Consider the following 14195-nt stretch of genomic DNA (forward strand, 5'->3'; position numbering starts at 1 on the left):
ACAGTGAATACACTCGAACATCTACATTTATGGTAAGTGTACACAACTGTACTTGATTGTCCTATGGCCTGGACAGAAGCCATGCTGGGTAGGAGTGAGAAGATTGTTTTGGGTCAGGAAAGGCATAAGTTGGAGGTGGATGCATTTTTCCAGGATTTTGGAGATTGGTGAGAGCAAAGCAATGGGGTGAAAGATTGAGATGCTGGTATTTTTGCCTCCTTTATGAAGAGGAAGAATATAAGCTGAGCGCCAGAGTTTGGGGATGTATGATTCTTTTATGGATTGGTTAATAATGATACTGATTGCGAGAGCAATGCCATCAGCAGTACATTTTAGGAAGGAAGAGGGATTATTGTCGGGAGTGTTACAGCAAGGTTTAAGTTTGGACAAAAGTTTTTTTATAAAGTTAGTGGAGATGGGTTTGAGTTCAAACAGATGAGGTGAGTTAGAAGGGGGAAGAGTGTAGAGCAGTTGGGTTATTATTGGGAAATGTCTTGGTGAGGGTAGTAGTAGTTTCTATGAAAAATGAGTTAAATTCAGAGTCTAGTTCGAGGTCAGATTTACTTGGGTCAGGACAGGGATTATTCTTGGAGCCTGGATTGAGGAGTGAATTTATTGAGTTCCAGACTTTTTTGGGAATTTTATTGTTATTGGACTGAAGTTTAATATAGTAGGATTTTTTGTCTTTGGTGATTATTCATTTTGCGAGGTTGCGGAGCTGTTTATATTCGAGCAAGATATTGTCCAGTTTATTGTTTTGGTAAAGCTTCCATAGTTTGTCTCTGTGGCGCATATTCTGCTTTGTCTCTTTGGATAGCCAAGGAGCAGTTTTAGTTTTTATCCTTTTGTTTCTTAGTGGGGCTAGTGAGTTTAAAGTATCAAGGAAGACAGAGTTGAAGTATTCTATAGCCTTGTCAAGAGGAAGGGTGTTTAGAATTTGCCAGTTCATTTGTTTGAAAGTATTTGAGAAAGTAGTTGGGTTGAAGCTACTGAGGTTACGAGTTTGAATGTATTGATGCTGGTGTAGGGAGGAAATAGTTGAGTGATGCATAAAGGCTCGGAGGTGGTCGCTAACGTTATCAGGAATTGTGCCAGAATTGGTTATTTTGTTTGGATCTGAGACTAGGATCCAATCTATAGTGGATCCGGGAGGGTTTATTTTGTTAGGTTGAGTGATGGAGAGGATTATTTGAGTGAAGTTATAGAGGTTAATGGATAGGGAGGGAGAGAGGCAATTGATTTTATTCCAGTCAATATTCACATCACCAAGGATATAAGTTTCATGGTTAATTTTAGTACAGGCCCATAGGAGAATATTTTCGAGTGTAGAGATATTGTTACCAGATGAGATATATAGGGCAATGATACAGATATTTTTATGTTTATTTAGTTTTAGAATTCCAGCAGTTAGTTCAGTGTTCTGGAATTGAGGAATTGGAATTTGGAGGGGAATTAAGGTAAGAAGGTTGGAGTAGACTAGGGCAGTGCCTCCACCTTTTTTATTTTGTCGGTCATTTCTGAGACAATGAAATCCTGGTGGCAGAATCTCAGAGTTGGACATAAAGGGCATGAGCCAGGTTTCAGAGATGGCTAAGATATCTGGTTGGTTATGGCTTAACCAAGCTTGAAATTGGTGTGCTTTGTTGTTTAGTGAATGTTTAAAATAATATTTTTGGCCCTTTCCAGCACTTGGTTTTCAAGCTTCTTTCTCTATTGACTCATGTTATCCTCCTCAAAACTCCTGACATCCTATAAGATGAAAAATAAGCAACATCCTAGTATCATGGCTATATCATCCAGTATGAGTTGAGAGATTTTTTTGAATCTATTCTACTACTCCTCAGATTGGTAGCGCTGATATTCAGCTGATGTGGTATGCAGTTTTTGATGGGCCCTGTTATAGGATCTATGCTTCAGCTGTTTTCTAAGATGGCACTTCTGCTGTAGACCTCAGCCACCTCCTTCTAGAGTGGGTAAACTGGCATCATGTATTAACTGTCATCCCTCGCTGACCTGCTGCTCCAGTGGCTGGGTCACTAGTGGAACCGGAGTCATCTGAGGTGTAGTCAGGGCCAGAACCTCTATACTGTTGAGACAGCTGTGATGTTAGACAAATTCTGAACTTACACATTGAAAACTAAAACTTAAATGTCTTAAATTCTGAGTTTATTGAATTAAAATTTAACTAAAAGATATATTAATTCCTAGTGAAAAAATAAATAGTAATTTTAAATGACAGTGGCTGAGATTCAGAAAGACTGGCCATGAAGAAGAAGCTTTAGCATGGCAGTCTCCCCCATTGTGGAAAGTCTTCCTAATTCTTAGGTCACCCTACTGCTTAGATTCTAGGTGGAGGTAATATCAGGAAAGATGATTGGGGTAGAGAGATGTTAGTGTGTGTATTTGTGTGGACGTGTATATTTATGTTTGTGAGGGTATGAATTAAACTATATGAATATGTACATTTGAAAGCCTGGGTGGTCGCACTAGAGGAATTAGGCAGAGAATTGTGCTTTGCAGTGCGTCATATGTCTGTGGGTGAATTCATTAGTTTTCCTTGCTTGTGATCAAATGTGGAGAGAGAGAGACTGGTTTGTTGGTGTGTGTGTGTGTGTGTGTGTGTGTGTGTGTGTGTGTGTGTGTGTGTGTGTGTGTGTGTGTGTGAATGAAGGAGGGGTGGCTTTGCCAATGCAATGTATTGATCACTAGGAAGTACACTGCTGAAATCCTGGACCATGTAGGGAGAGCCCTGCCACAGTCAGATCTGGCAGTGCTAGTGTGTGATTCAGAGACATACTGATTGAGACAATAACAAGGTATTTTCTATTGTGGCTATAGCTGTCCATAAATCACACTTATTTACAATTGTGGTAATTGATCACCATGCACTGGGCAGTTACCATGAGTGGTGAGCCTTATTATGAATCCTAGGGATTGTTATAGTTTTTTAAGGCTTCTAACTTTTTAACTACATAATATTGCATTATTGCACTTACAGAGACATTTGTACATTTATCATGTTTTTATGTCTTTATTTTTAACCTGTTTTATGTTTTGGTTTAACTTACCCTGTGTTCATAAATTTAGATCATTGAGTTGGTGCAAGGGAAAAAAAAGAGATGTTAAGTTGTCTATCTCGCCTTCATTCTTGCTGGATGGGTTCGGAGCCGACCTCGGCTCCGACTCGGCCACTCTAAAAGCTCGAGAGTTGGTTCCACCGGCTCGAGGCTCCCCTTATATCCCACAATGCTAGGCGAGAGTTACCTCAGATCTCGTTTGCAGCTACAGCTTCGAGGTTGGTTGTTCTACCGGTTCCTGGTGAGTTTTAGCTTTTTCTATTAAAAGTTACTCTTTTTACCCCTTTTTTAGTTTAATTATTCTCAAATTAGTGTAGTTCATTGAACTTTATCCCCGACCTAATTTTTCCCGTTTCTTGTTTAAAAGAACTTTTAGTTCTTCCCTTGGGCCTTAGACCTTCCCTTCCCTAGGGAGTGTTTGTGTAGTTTACTACTGTTTATTGTACTTTATTTTTTAGTATTTTTACTAAAGTTGTTATTCTGACAGGGTATAACTGGTGTGTTTGAGAGTGTGTTTGTGTTCACCAGTTAGGCTATGTCAAAAGAAGCAAAGGTCTCCGGATTCAAGAAGTGTGATGCGTGCTGTCAGAAAATGTCTCTGACAGACGCTCACACTTCTTGTGTCTATTGTCTGGGGCCTTTGCACCTGCAGGACTCCTGTGCTGTTTGCCATGGCTTCAGCCCCAGGGTCCTGCAGGAAAGAAAAACAAGCTTATTCTGAGAGGCTTGTTGAAGCCTGAGGATTCCCTGTCTGTCTCAACAGGAAGCCCTCCAAGGCATCGAGGTCTTCGGCTCCGGCTTCTGAGCCGAGACCTCAGGTTGTTCAACCTTTGCCTTTATCGGCTCCGGCTGGAGCCGATAAGACTCAGTCCACAGTTTCTGTGGCTCGGCTCGCCGGAGCCGAGGTTATCAAGGTACCCGTGTCGGCTCCGACAAGATCTTCGAGCCGACAACCAGAAAGAGGTCTAGGTCACCTTCTCTTGGCTCCGTTCATTCGGCTCCAGGATCTCCCCTGCTGTCTGAACGGAGCCAAAGGTCTCATTCCTCTAGGTCATCGAGGCTGTCCGATCATGACCTTCAGAGGGTGGTGAGTCGACTACTCAAGTCCGAGGCACTAGCCCAGATGCTTCAGAGCCCGACTCATCAGTCGGTGCCTGCCCCGGTCCATCAACTCTTTCCTCCTTCGACTCTCTTGAGTTCGGAGCCGGGTTGTGTCGGAACCGAGACTGTGGTCACCTCGGAGCCGAGACAATTGTCTTCGGCTCCGTCGTCGGCTCTGTTTTCTTCCATGGAGGAATCTCGGCGCCGGACTTCCCTCGTCGGCTCCGAGGGGGTGAGTGGCATCGGACCCTTGTCCGACCCCCCTCTCCCTCTCGGTGCTTCGGCGCTGGTGAGTTCGGCTCCGACATCGACCTCGGAGCCATCACTGTCGGTGCCGAGGGTCCTTAGCTCCTCGGAGCAGGGACCTCTGGCTTTGCCTGACAGGGGTGCTTTCGAGGTCATGCGGAGTGTGTTAGAGCCTGGCTCTACTCCACAGTCGGCTCCGTCAGCCCCTCCCTCTATGCTGCCTCAGGGTAAGTCGACTCACTCCCTCATCCCGGACTGCAGAGAGCCAACTCCTCAGGAGCTCCCTTTGGGGATTTCATCCTCTTCCGAGGCCTCTCCTGATTTGGCAGAAGAGCCCCCTCGGAAGAGGAAGTGCAAGAGGAAGCACATTGACTCACCTGAGTCTATCACGTCGGACACAGATCTGGATGATTCTGAGGGTTCCCCCCGTTCCCCTTCTGAAGATGTCTCATTTGCAGACATTCTGGAGATACTTAAACAGAGGGGAAATTGGCCAGCCCTCAACCCTTCGGAGGACGAATCTGTGTATCTTGAGGCGTTTGGCTCTCGTCCTTCCACCTCCTGGGTGTCCCCCTTCGACCCCCTCATGCAGGTGGTTGCTAAAAAGGCATGGACGGCTCCTGATTCAGTAGACCCCACTCCCAGGAGACCCTCCAAATTCATCACAGCTCCATCAGACAAGGAATTTTATCAAAAGGAGTCTCTGTGGATGCTATGGTGGTAGCTGCCGCCACAAAGAAGGAACTGGCCGATCCTTCAGTGCCTGTCCATCCACCTAACAAGGAATCTAGGTCCATGGATAGGTACGGAAGCGGATGTTCTCCTCAGCGACATTTACTATGCGTTAAGCTGAATTACCTGTGCCATTTCACTCGTCTTCAAAGGGACTTGATCAAAGAAGCGCGTGAAATGCTGAAGGACCCTACAGCTGCGGGTTTCCAAGAGAAAATGAACACGCAGCTGGCTATCCTTAATTCTATTTCCAACTCCTCCATGCGCCTCCTCTCTTATGCGGCCGATGGAGCGAGCAGAGCCGCAGGAACAGGGGTAGCCTTACGTAGGCACGCCTGGATGCGGCTATGCAATTGTGCGGAACCTTTCAAGACGTCTTTCACGAACTCCCCTTTTGATGGATCATCTCTTTTTGGTCCACAAGTGAAAGAAACCCTGACTAGGTGCGAGACTGATGGCAAGACCCTTTCTGCCGTCGGAGTCTGTTTTTCTACTCCTTCTAGGCCTTACCCCAAAGGCCAGAAGGGGAAAGATGTGGTTCCGTAAACAATCCCAAGGGACTTAAGCCTGACGACAGAGTCGGTTCCCGCCAGAGGCAGAGGGGAACAACAATGGTAGACGCGATAAGCCCTAGAGGCAGAGGGGGTCCGCAGAACCAGGGCAATCGAGAAACGTCCTCCGATAAGCCTTTTCAGCATCCCTGAGGTGTTGCCCGACTGCCCATCTTCGGAGGCAGTCGGGGGAAGATTGTCACTGTACCCAGAAGCCTGGCTATCCTTGACACAAGACAAATGGTACAGTCCATCATTTCGAAGGTTATTCTATTCCCTTTCTTCGTTTTCCAAATCAGTCAAAAATCCCTTCCAGATGTTCCACCCGCTCAAAGGGATATAGCAGCTTTGGAAATTTCAAAACTGCTTGCAAAAGAGCTATTCAGCCAGTGCCAGCAGACCAACTAGGATCCGGAATCTACTCAAGGTTCTTTTTAGTTCCAAAGAAAACAGGGGACTGGAGACCAATTTTGGATCTCAGTATCTTGAACAGATCGGTCAAGAAAACAAGATTTCGGATGGTCACGCTGCAATCCATTCTTCCCCTATTGGGAAAAGGAAACTGGATGTGCTCTATAGACCTTCAGGACGCGTACTATCACATAAAAATGAACAGACGCTCCAGAAAATTCCTCCGCTTCAGGCTGGGAACCAGTCATTTTCAATTCAGGGCTCTGCCCTTTGGTCTCACCACTGCCCCGGTGTTTACCAAATGCATGGCAGTGGTAGCTTCTCACCTGAGACGACAAGGATTCCAGGTGTTTCCATATTTGGACGACTGGCTCCTCACAGCTCCCACCAAGCATCTCCTTCTGATGGCCAGAGATTACACTTTTCGTCTGTCAAAAACTGGGTATCTCAATAAATTGCGAAAAGTCTGTTTTGTCGCCTTGTCGTACTATTACCTACATAGGCTAAATTTAGATACTGTAAACATGTCTGCAACACTAACGAACCAAAGGATATCAGACATTCAAAAATTGGTATCACTACTTCTCAACAACAACAGAGCCAAAGCCAGGTTAGTTCTAAAGGTGTTGGGAATCATGGCAGCGCCATACCCCTCCTTCCATTGGCCAGATACCACATGCGGATCCTTCAGTGGATGCTCTTTTCTCAATGGTCATACCAGGAACTTCCAATGTCTCACACCATTATGATCACGCAAGCGTGCAAAAGCATCTCATGTGGTGGATGTCTTCCCCCCAGCTCCTGTTGGGGAGACCATTTGTTCCACCTCCTCCGGTTGCTACTCTGACAACGGATGCCTCCCTGATCGGGTGGGGGCATTATCAGGGCAGGACAGTCCAGGGCACATGGCAACCAAACGAATGCCACTTGCACATAAATGTTCTGGAGATGAGAGCAGTGCTTTTAGCGTTGCAAGCCCTTCAAGACTCTCTTCCCTTGGGAACGATTGCAATCCAGACAGACAATATGTCTGTAGTGTGGTACATCAACAAACAAGGCGGAACCAGATCATACCCCCTGTGTCGAGAAGCACTCAGACTGTGGCAATGGGCGATTTCTTCTCAGCGTTTTCTGATAGCAACGCACATCCCCGGAAGTCCAATCAAAATGCGGACAAGTGGAGCAGAGCTATTCTCATGTCTCACGACTGGTCTCTGACAGACTCTGTATTGAGAGATTTTTCTCAAGTGGGGTCAGCCTTGCTGCGATCTTTTGCTACTCCCAAAACAGCAAGTGCAGAGAATACTTCACTCTATTCCCTTTACCAGGCCAACCCAGCAGGGACGCTAGTCCAAGTTTGGCCCGGGGACTTCTGTATGCATTTCCTCCTTCCCACTGATCTCTCAAGTAATACAGAAAGCTATCGCTCAGAAGGCCTCATTGATCCTCATTGCTCCTTACTGGCCTCGACAAGTGTGGTTCCCCTTTCTGCATCGATTTCTTTTGAGCGACCGTGGAATCTGGACCTAGTTCCAGATCTTTTGATCCATCAGTCGGGTCAGTTTCATCGCTCCCTCCCTCTCTGAACCTCACTGCTTGATTCCTCCACTTCCAACCGTAGCCAGGTTTCCTCAATTGTCACACTCTGTTAGAGATATTTTGATAGCTTCCCATACATCTTCCACTCGAAGATTTATTTGAGTAAGTGGAAACGCTTCTCATATTGGGCACAAGGAAAGGACATAGATCCTTTCACCGCTTCCATCCAACTAGTCCTTGATTTTCTTGCTGAACTCTTCCATGCAGGTTCATCTCCATCTACTCTTAAGGTTCAATTGGCAGCTATTTCTAATTTCCATGTGGGTATTTCTGAATCTGCCCTAATGTCCCACAAACTCTGCAAAGCCTTTTTGAAAGGAGTTTTCTTCTCAGACCTCCTGTAAGAAATCCTCCTTCTCCTTGGGACCTAAATTTAGTTCTTGCTTCTTTGATTCTTTCCCCTTTCGAACCTGCAGCTTCATGTTCCTTAAAGTTATTATCATGGAAAACTCTCTTTCTGGTGGCTATCACATCAGCTAGAAGAATTTCAGAACTTCAAGCACTCAGTTGTCGTTCTCCTTACCTTGTGTTCCATAAGGACAGAGTTTCCTTACGAACTAACCCGTCCTTTTGCCTAAGGTGGTTTCAACATCAAATCTAAACCAATGCATTGACCTCCCTGTCTTTTTCCGGAGTATTCAAATAGGTCTGAACAAAAATTACACTGTCTGGATGTTCATCGTCAATTAAGGTACTACTTGGACAGGACGAAACAATTCAGAAAATCTGATCAGCTGTTTGTCTCCTATCGCGGAAAGCAGAAAGGGACTTCCAGTTTCAAAGGTATCTTTATCCAGATGGCTAACATCTCTGATTACCCTTGTCTATGAGATTAGACACCAAAACTGCCTAATAAGCCTAAAGCCCATTCCACCAGAGCTTTGGCTACTTCTCTAGCCTTCAAGACAGACTGCCTATTGACACCATTTGTGCAGCGGCTACTTGGGCTACTCCTCACACTTTTATTTCCCATTATAAGTTGGATTTAGCTTCTAGGCATAGAGCTAATTTTGGTTCCACTGTTCTCAGGAGTCTGTTCCGTTAGGCCACCCGGGACAAGGTGCTAGGGACGGTCCCATCCAGCAAGAATGAAGGCGAGATAGACAACTTAACATATAGAAGTTATGTTCTTACCATAACGTTCCATGTTAGTTGTCTTCTTCTCGCCTTCTTCTTAGCCCCACCCTCCTTCCCCTGGCCTGGACAGACCTAGAGGAGTTGTGATCGTGACCTCTCTTTCTACCACCTCTTTCTTAGCTATATGCTATTATGCATATTTCTTGTTTCAGGATGTAGGTCACCCTTCTTCTTCCTGTTGTTAGAGGTGGATTCTGTTTTTTACAGTTATACTGTTTCTGTTATAAGCTGGGGTTAGCTTACAAACGAGATCTGAGGTAACTCTCGCCTAGCATTGTGGGATATAAGGGGAGCCTCGAGCCGGTGGAACCAACTCTCGAGCTTTTAGAGTGGCAGTCGGAGCCGAGGTCAGCTCCGAACCCATCCAGCAAGAAGAAGGCGAGAAGAAGACAACTAACATGGAACGTTATGGTAAGAACATAACTTCTATTTTTTGCACTAAGGCTGGTGTGTTATGGTACTGTATATTGATACATTATATGTATTGCTTAATGAAATTTAATAAAATCTGTAGATTGACAGTGAGACACACCAAATCTACTGTGTGTTAGAGACTGGCAAGTGTGCCTTGTGTTCATAAGTTCTTAATTCAGTGGACCATTTCTAACTTAGCCAGAAATTACCAATTTACCCAGACATGAAGTAATACCAGACCCTGACTTGGTTTTGATCCATTTTTCATTAAGCAGTATTTTCATGCATGTAAATTGCTTCTTCTAAAATATGATCATTCTTTAAGACCAGGTTTTGTCACCATGGAAAGGTAAAAAAAAGTATTCACAGTTGTTGGGCAGTTTAATGCAGCACTAAGCAAAGTGGAATTGCAACTGAGATCTAGATTCAAGAAATTAAGGTCTTTTTTATTAACTACAGGTATTTCCTGCTATGCTCAAACTACTTCTTTTATGGCGAGACTGTGACAGATTACTTCTTCACCCTTGTACAGAAAGAAGAACCTCTTCAAATCCTGATTCGCTATCACCGATTCATATCCTTTACATTATATCTTTCAGGTAAGGAAGTTGAAGCTTCTTTCACCAAATAATTATTTTGCAGTACCTGGAGGTGACACTTCACTGTCAAGAGTATCTAAAATGTCTGAGCATAAACTCTTGATTTATATCATGAAATCTTCCTTTTAAAGGAGACTATGACTGTGAAAGTTTGGGGACTTTGAGGTAACTGTGCATGATAAAATGGCCTATCACTTTGTATCAGGAGTCAGGTGTCATTTTTTTTTAATTTTGCTTAATATGGGTTACAATAACATCTTTATTGAATCATCACATTTTAAAGCATAACATGATGGCAAATGCATTAATAGAAAACAAACCGTAGTAACATTTTCATTGATATTTTCATACAATTCATTATATGCTTTCTTTTTCATAATTTTCATTCAGTACAATATTGTATAGATCACGAAAATGAAAAATAAACTTGTTAAACCAAAAACCAAAGAAAACACGGTACCAACTGCAGACCGAATGGACGTTTTACAAACAAACTTTTACTTGATATCGTAAGCGCTTTCATGCAGACAATCTCCGCACTTCTTCAGACAAAGTTACAGACATGTGATACTCATTATATACTCTACGTAGATAATTAGTTAATTAGACAATTTAAGACAATTGATTTAGTTAACAATCAAAATTCACTTATTCCCATATAAAAAATCCTTTAAAAATTGGTAATAAATAGAATAACACTTGAAATCTATACATAGGAGATTGTTTTAGATTTAAAGTTATCAGTATTTTTGTTATTACCATCATTATATATAAGAAATTTTTTTGAGCATTAATTTTGTCTATTTTAAACCTGATTTTAGGATTTTTTATATGGGAATAAGTGAATTTTGATTGTTAACTAAATCAATTGTCTTAAATTGTCTAATTAACTAATTATCTACGTAGAGTATATATAATGAGTATCACATGTCTGTAACTTTGTCTGAAGAAGTGCAGAGATTGTCTGCATGAAAGCGCTTATGATATCAAGTAAAAATATTGTATAGATGTATATCATTAGATCATTGTTAGAAGTATGACTGTATTGTACGCATCCTACCATGGGTATCTGACATCGGCTAGTATACTAAAAGTCTTGGCTACTTCCTTATGCACCATACATCCATTAAAGTTCAGGAGTATGTTGGTGTAACAAAAAGAATGTATAGGTGCCAAATTTCAGGACTTTCTTGACGACGAAGAGTTTAATCAAATGTCTTGTCTATAAAACGTTTTCCATGTCGGTGGGCAGCCCTCTTTGGGACTTTCCTTTATCCTTTCTCTTTTCTCTAAAATACATAGCTGTATGTTATGTTATGTCTATCAGAAAGGGAAAATGTGTGTGGTAGGCAGATCCCGTTCAAGGACTCCCATACGGCCTGCGTTTTCTGTCTTGATAAATGTCACACCATACAGTACTGTGACATTTGGTTATCGCTTGTCCCTAAAGTGATTTGTGGTAAATTCAGTAGATTCGGTAGCCTCAGACCCTTTCTAGAGAACTGAAGACTAAAATTGTTGGCTCTGGCATTCATGGCTTCCAACTAATCTTTATTGGTGATTCTCCTTCTGTGAAAGAAGAAGAAAAGAAAAAAACTATAAAGGACGTACTGAAGTAACTCCACCATCTACCTTTTTATACTGGTCTGGAACTGATGTACCTGTTATGGTAGCCTTGGAGCCCTCAGGCTGTCAGTCCAATCTTCCTAACCCCTCTGATGATGCTCTGCAGGAAGCCACTAATGCTCAGGAGTCCAGCACTTCCAGTCAGACTGGATATTCAGGAGTTAGCTGAGAAGGCAAGACCCTCTTTATTTTGACTGAAGAAACCAGCGGTATACTTTAGGTACTGGTACAAGAAAAGCTAGCAGGTTTTCTCATGGAGATACAGATGTCCAGCTCCTACAAAAGTATCAGGTTTGATATGCCCTGCAAAGAATCTCTAAAAAGGAAAACATCTTTCCCCACATTCAACTCCAACCATTTTGAAGGTGTCACAAGAATAATTCAGTTTTGTCCAGGGTTTCTCTGTTGCTTTCTAGCTTCTACAGTCATCTACCCCATTTCTTCTCATTCTAAGAAGAAAAGGAACTACTTTCTGAGTCAGAAGAGGAAAGGCTAGATTACGACTCACAACTATCTTCTCCTGTACCTTATGAGTCACTCACAACTATCTTCTCCTGTACCTTATGAGTCACTCACAACTATCTTCTCCTGTACCTTATGAGTCAGAGGCATATATTTATTCTGACTCCTGCTCAGGAGATTTCATTTTCTAACACTATTTCAAAAATGAAAGAATTGTTTAAATGAGGGAATAGAGAGAGATTTCAGAGGCATATAAAATGTGTTATGAAGCTGGATTCCCGAATCCCCTAGCAGTAACTCAAGTACTTGGGGCGTGGGAGGATGCTTTAATTCACTTGTGATTCTCCAGATTATCAGCATGTAAGAATCCTGTTTGGCTGTACAAGATGTCTAATTATCTTAAGTATCTTTTCAGGAATCTGTTAAGTGAACCTACTGTGATTTTCTTGGACAAGAATGGTACTTCTAAGCCCTTGTCCACTTCCATTCCTGTCCTCATTGAAGATGACAGCAGGGCATTCACTGAATTTGGGAAGAAGGTATATGCATCTTCAGCCATTGCCTTCAGAACATTCAGCTGCCAGACCCACATGACTAAGTACCTCCTTTCTGTTTTTTTTTTCCAGAAATGCATCAAACTATTTCTGACCTGCATGTTTCATACTCCAAGATGTCACTGTCGAGCCTGGTTTCTTCCGTATCACTGGTCACAAAACATTCAGTCGAGTGCTTCCATGATGTCGTTGGTGCTATGGTTCGAGCAGCTGCCACAGGATTTGTAATGCAAAGGATGTCAAATCCCAGATTTTGAATGCTTCCATAGAAAAGGACTTCTTCTGTGGTAATTCCTCAGCTGAGGTCTTTAAACCTTTAGAAGAAAGGGGACAAGTTAATGCAGAAAGTAAAACAACTTTTTATATTTCCAGTCCCTAAATATAATGAAAACTGTCTCTGAAGCCCTGAAACTTCATGAAACCTTTCAAACCAGATCAGCAAAAGTCAAGTAAACAAAAATGTCAGAAGAAAAAGAAAGTCTGCCAATGTTCTTGGCACTGCAGAAAGCATACGTGACTGGAAAAGACCACCAGTGCATTTCCACAGTATGAGAGTTCCTCAGAATTCTAGGTTACTTGGTATTAGCTATACTCAAGAATCCTCTAGCCAGACTTCACCTGAGCAATATTCAGCAGTTCCTCAAATCCATATGGGCCCAACACCAGCATCCTCTATCCTTTCCTGTTCCAGTTCTGTACTTCATCAGAAAGAAATTCTTATGCAAGGCACATCAGATTCAATTAAATCTTTGTGTCCCTTTCCCTTACTATTCCAAGTCAATCTGTACACAACAGATGCTATAGACTTCACTTGGAGGCTGATTTCCAAAGAAATCAAAGTCCAGGGGTTTGGCATGCCTACATCAGGAAAAAAAAGCATTGACCTGTAAGAAATTATGGCTCTTTTAAAGGCATTAAAAGTCGAATTAGCTGCAGACTCCAGGATTACTTTTCATAGTTACAGACACAACAGTGTTATGCTACATACACAGGGGAGAATTAGAAGTTATGTACCTACCATAACGTTCCATGTTAGTTGTCTTCTTCTCACCTTCTTTCTTGCTGGATGGGTTCGGAGCCGAACCTCGGCTCCGACTCGGCCACTCTAAAAGCTCGAGAGTTAGTTCCACCGGCTTGAGGCTCCCCTATATCCCACAATGCTAGGCGGTAACTCCTCAGATCTCGTTTGAAAGCTAGGCCAAGCAAGAAAAAACTCCATAACATGGAGAAAGGTAACCCACCTCTATAAGGCTGAGTGTGAGGTGTCCTAAACCTAACATAGGAACATATAGAGGTGGTAGCATGGGAGAAAGATAAAGAGGTCACAAGACAATCTCCTCTAGGTCTGTCCAGGCTAGGGGGAAGGAGGGTGGGATGCAAGAAAGAAGAAGACAACTAACATTGAACATTATGGTAGGTACATAACTTCTAAATGTTAAGTTGTCTATCTCGCCTTCATTCTTGCTGGATGGGACCGCGTCCCTAGCACCTTGTCCCGGGTGGCCTGTCAGAACAGACTCTTGAGTACAGTGGAACCAAAGTTGGCTCGGCTTCTAGAGGCTAAGTCCAACTTATAATGAGATATGAAGGTATGGGGAGAAGCCCAAGTAGCTGCAGAACAAATCGAATCAATAGGCAGTCTGTCTTGAAAAGCTATAGATGTGGCTAAAGCTCTAGTCGAATGAG

The 14195-nt window shown here is 42.9% G+C and overlaps 1 protein-coding gene across 1 annotated transcript in view; it reads left to right on the plus strand.

Annotated features, from left to right (window-relative positions):
- CDS1 (CDP-diacylglycerol synthase 1) overlaps window positions 1-14195 on the plus strand; it is a 1285468-nt gene that overhangs the window by 625947 nt on the left and 645326 nt on the right. Inside the window, exon 5 of the mRNA XM_044058908.1 lies at window positions 9728-9867. Within this exon, the coding sequence (XP_043914843.1) occupies window positions 9728-9867 (140 nt within the window). The remainder of the gene's footprint in view (window positions 1-9727; window positions 9868-14195) is intronic.

The sequence above is a fragment of the Protopterus annectens genome, chromosome 17.part0 (assembly GCF_019279795.1).
Source record: "Protopterus annectens isolate FY-2018-M chromosome 17.part0, PAN1.0, whole genome shotgun sequence".
NCBI lineage: Eukaryota > Metazoa > Chordata > Ceratodontiformes > Protopteridae > Protopterus > Protopterus annectens.